The sequence below is a fragment of the Montipora capricornis genome, chromosome 8 (assembly GCF_036669925.1).
Source record: "Montipora capricornis isolate CH-2021 chromosome 8, ASM3666992v2, whole genome shotgun sequence".
In the NCBI taxonomy this organism is placed as follows: domain Eukaryota; kingdom Metazoa; phylum Cnidaria; class Anthozoa; order Scleractinia; family Acroporidae; genus Montipora; species Montipora capricornis.
The window spans coordinates 42,001,218-42,006,217 of record NC_090890.1 but is presented as its reverse complement, the minus strand read 5'-3'; the positions used below and the strand labels follow the sequence as shown (position 1 = coordinate 42,006,217).

General features: G+C 42.0%; 1 protein-coding gene across 1 annotated transcript in view; it reads right to left on the bottom strand.

The window, feature by feature from the left end:
• Positions 1-947, bottom strand: part of LOC138014034 (uncharacterized) — a 1,149-nt gene extending 202 nt beyond the window's left edge. The window contains exon 1 of the mRNA XM_068861065.1: positions 1-947. This exon is cut by the window's left edge and continues 202 nt beyond it. Coding sequence (XP_068717166.1) covers positions 1-947 — 947 coding nt within the window.
• Positions 948-5,000: the final 4,053 nt, after the last annotated feature.

The following is a 5,000-nucleotide window of genomic DNA, read 5'->3' as shown; positions in this document are numbered from 1 at the left end:
TGAAAGTCACACATGAAAATGTTAGCTAATACTGGGCCTAGCGGAGACCCCATTGCAACGCCATAGATTTGGCCGTAATAATGACCATCAAATACAAAGTGGCTTTTCTTCGTTGCAAACTCGAGCAAGGTTTTGAGGACATGTCGCGGTAAGGCAGGAGGGTCAGGAAGAGAGTGTAACTTGGAAAGACAAATTTCTGTTGTCTCGTCGAGTGGAACGTTCGTGAATAAGGAACACACGTCAAAAGAGCACATTATTTCATCGTTGTCTTGATGAGTCGTCGCCCAATCCACAAAAGAGAGGAAGTCCTTGATAGTGAATTGGTTGGTGGACATCGGTTTAAGGACATCAACAAGAAAACAGGCAAGATTGTAGTTGTATGTGTTAACTGAGGAGACAATCGGGCGAAAGGGGCAACCAGTTTTGTGGACTTTAGGAAGACCATAAAGAACACCAGCAGTAGATCCACGAGGAAGTATTTTTTTAAATGTAGCTTCATCAATTATACAATCTCGCTTGAGGTTACGAAGATAGGAAATAAGACTGTTCTCCCTAGACTTGGTTGGGTTGTGCGACAACAACTTAAATTTCGTTCCATCGGAAATCAACTGTTTCATTTTGCTGAGGTAATCATGTCTGTTGACAATTACAACACCATTTCCTTTGTCAGGTTTAGTAACAATAATAGAAGTATCATTTTGCAAATCGTTAAGAGCCATCCATTCTTCCTTAGTTAGAATTCGCTTTTGTTTAGAATAATCATAAGAGTAGATGTAACTGTAAGAAGCATTTTTGAGTTGACATTTCAATCTGTTTTCGTCCTCACTTGTTAATGAATGACCCAAACCAATAAGATCACGGTAGAGCATTTCAAAAGCGCATTTTACGCTTACTCCGTCAACAGCTTTCGGTGGGAGACAGAAACGCAACCCCCTTGCCAAAATCATTTTTTCAGCCTCTGTCAAAGCCCGATGCGAATAATTGAAGATCACACTGTCATAGCTCAAATTCGAAACCTGTGGTATACCATATCTGCGCTTCAAATTATTGAATTTCCGTTCCAGTTTTGAAGACAACCGATCTTTAATCTTCGCTGTTTTTGCTTCAATCGAGGAGCGGATGTGGCTAAAATCCAGTGGACAATGTAGTCTCGCGTGGACTATGTGGACTATGTAGTCTCGCGCGTTTGAGTAAGAAATAGGAGTTATTGACCAAGCGTGAGATCAAGATGGCTGGATATTGGCCAACTTCTCTTTTTGCGTGTTTATGGAACGACGCCAATATCCAGCCATCTTGACCGAACAAGCTTGGTCAATAAAAGATTTATTATATGGGATAAAACACCAAAAAATGATCATTGATCTTGCGGGACCAAGCGACTACTCTCGCGGGTAGCCAATCACAGCGCTGGATTTGGTTCATTTTGCTCGCTCACGGAGCTAGTCATATAATGAACGAGTTATTGCAACTTTTTCAGCCAAAATGTAAACAATATGGAAAAATTGTGTATAATAGAATGAAAGATTTTATAGCCGGAATTTCCGCCGCCTCCTCCGCTCGCTTAGTTACTAAGTCACTCGAGTGAAAGTAGGCTGATTTAGCAAAAGAATGGGAACGTCAGTGGCGACGGCGCACGCAGATAAAACACCAATGAGAATTCAGAATTGAGTAGACTCCACTCTTTTCTTCTCTATTCTAAATTCTCATTGGTAGTTTTGCTGCGTGCGACGTCGTTCCCGTTCCCTTGCTAAATCAGCCTATTATAGGGGTTTTGAAGCCATTAGTACGAAGGGTAAAAGCCGCCGATCCCCCTTAAGGCCCTGTAATTAGGCACTGGATATCTCGGAACGAAAATACCACAAAACCGCACACTCGCGCGTGGGTTTACGTGCTGGACTACGGAGCGGAAGATCGTGAGTTTAACTCCGACAGGGCCGACCCTCAAGATAACGTGCTGCCTTTGTAATGATATCTGCAAATGACAGATAAGAACTATAAATCGTAGGCCCCGTCTATTAAACCTTTGGTTAAAAACCCCACACACTATTCGAAAAGAGCAAGGCATGTAGTTTTCGATGTGATGGTCTGACCTGAATTCTCCGGCAAAATTTGGGTGGGTTTGTCTGTGATGCCCAAAGGGGACTTAGCGGAGCACTGGAGCATGTAGATGTCGAATATCTTTCTTTGTCATCCCTCAAAGTAACGACGGGAAAAAAGCAAACTTAGGGTATTGTGGAGAGCATCAGTACGATTTCGACGGGATTTAGCACCATTCATACCAGCTTCATCCTTGGTTAACTGGCACATAATAATGTCAAAGTGTTACAATGACGCGAACTTGGATATGATGTCCTCGAAAGCAAATATGCTCGCCCTAGACCCTTACTTTTCGACAGTGCGCCATTCAAAAACGGATCCCAAAAAGAGCCTGATTCGTAGTCTAATACTCTTTGCAGCCAGCCTGATCGTCGCTGAGATACTGGAATCTTAGGCCTGTGTCCTCTTCTGAGCATTGCCATGATTTCAACCCTTTCACGTTTTGTTTACAGCCAACTAGCTTTAGTAGGACAACAGTACATTTCAGTTGGGTTTCAGTTGGTCCAATTTTTCTTTTCTGTGCAAGGACTTAAAGCTTTTAAAATAATCCTGAGAAAACTATACGGCAATGAATTTTCTCCATATCTTGCATCAGTTGAATTTTCTAATAGATCGCATCCGCGTCAAATCTCATTCTAATTCGCGCGCTTGCAGTGTTTTCTTTCGTGGTGACAATGCCAGAGAGTAACAAAGTCATTCCCTCGTAAGTCGGTAGTGTATCATGAAGATTTGAAAGTTGCAATGATTCTTAGAGTTAAGTACGAAAATAAAGAGTGGAAGAAGCTCGAGGAAGAAATCCAGCCTGAAATAGGTTGCAGTTAGAAAAGCATCAAATGGGGGAAAGATTCGCTCTGATTAGCGGAGCAGAGATTTTTGGCTGTGATCACCATTTACACGGATTGAAAGCGATGTGGTAGCTGCTACCCCCAAAAAACACACTTAAACAAACAATAGTAATGAACAAATCCAGAAAACAGGGACCTTATTCAAATGCGTACTTAGAAAAAAACAGGTATAAATTAACAGGATATCACACGCAGTTTGTGGCTTCCAGAAAAACAATAAGCTTCCTGTTGACGTAGGCGGATTGGGTGGGAGTTGATGCAATGTGATCGGACATATGTAAACGACTTGTGCGTCAGTAATGCGAAGATTTGATTTCAAGTTCTTCAAGTGAATACAATAAATGGCCAATATATGATCCTCTTGGGGTACTTAAATTGGAATGAATCTAGTCTTTCAATGTCCGCAACGTTAATCTTCCAGGTCCCGCATCCGTACACACAGTAGTGGTTTGACTAACTTTCCTACTGTACTGCTTCGAGCTCCAGATCTTTCTCAGCTTGCCAAATGAAACCTTCGCCTCTCCCAATCTGTTGCTCATATCCTTATCTGAATCACCTTCGTTACTCACTATTGCACCCAGGTATACAAAGTCTTCCACTTCCTTGATCTTTTCGCCTTCGAGACACTTGATCTTCTCCTTCCTCTGCAGTTCTTCCTGTTGATTCGTAGCCCAATTTTGCTAGCTGTATCTACAAGCTTACTTGTTTTCCTCTGCATCTGATTTATGGGAGTATCAAGTATTTATGAGTCAATGAGTCATGTTTCATGAGTCAATGATTCAGTGCAGTTACCCTAACCCATAAAATGAAAGCTAAGATTTCAGAGAGTGCTTAGGCCTAAACACTGCGACTGAGGGCTTAGGCTTAATCAATAAATTATTGCTATATTGACTGTGAGTCTCATTGACTCACTCACGACTCATGACTCATTGACTCATTGACCATTTGACTCGTAAATCATGGGACCTCGACTTATGGTTCTGGAGACGAGAGCGATAACGTCTGCAAAGTCAAGATTTTCCAATTGCTCCATCAGCCTCCACCTTATTCCGGTTTTAATTAGGTTGATCAGTTGTTTGGCGCATGACCCACTCGATTGCTAATAAAAAGAGGATCCCGGACATTATAAAACCTTGCTTGACTCCTGTTCGAACCTTAAACCAACCTGATATTTGCCCATTATCGAGAACGGCACATTCTGCACTCTGGTAAAGGAGTCTGATGATCTTAATCAATTTTTCTGGAATGCCGTATGACTGCATAATGTCCCAAAGACTATCTCTATGGAGTGAACAGAATGCTTTCTCGAAGTCTATGAAATTGACTATCAAGGGCGCTTGCCATTTGCATTCTTGCTCGATAATATTACGCAGTATGAACATCTGTTCGTTGGTAATTCTCCCCTTACGGAACCCTGCCTGTTCTGGTCTAAGCTTGGTCTCGCTTAGGGTGTTCCGAGCAAAGCGCCAATATTTTAAGCCGCCAAGGTCTCGTTTAGGGTTCCGCGAAGAAACACAGAATAACACGAAGAGAAACAGAAGTCAAATCTTCTTTTTAACTTGGTTTGCATTACCGCATTACCTCTGTGATTATAAATCAAAGATTTCTACAAATAGTAGAGAACATTATAATCCGATTAATCAGTGACAATAAAGGAAGCGTTATTGTGTGGCTTACACGAATTGTGAAAGCCACACTATGCTGTCGACTGCGGAATTTGTTTGATTGCGAGTCACGTGGTTTACGGCAAGGTTAGGCTCCAGTTTCCGCTCTCCTTCACCTGGGTTCGGGCGAAGTACATGCAAGTTGGAAAGTAGCCATTTATTTTGTCAGTACGAGGAATCGTGTTTCTTTCTCCGGGGTTCTTCGTCGATCGTTGAGCTAAAGTTTCATTTTTCTGTTCTTTTAAGGTGAGTCTTTTTTGTTTGTGTGATAGTTGTGTCCTGTGCGTTGTGAAAACCCGATTGTTTTTGTCTTGCAGGTTTCCAAGGGGGTCAATTGAGAATTCATTTTCTCCTTCAAAAAAGGCAAGCCAGCTTTGCCGCAGACGGCGTGTGT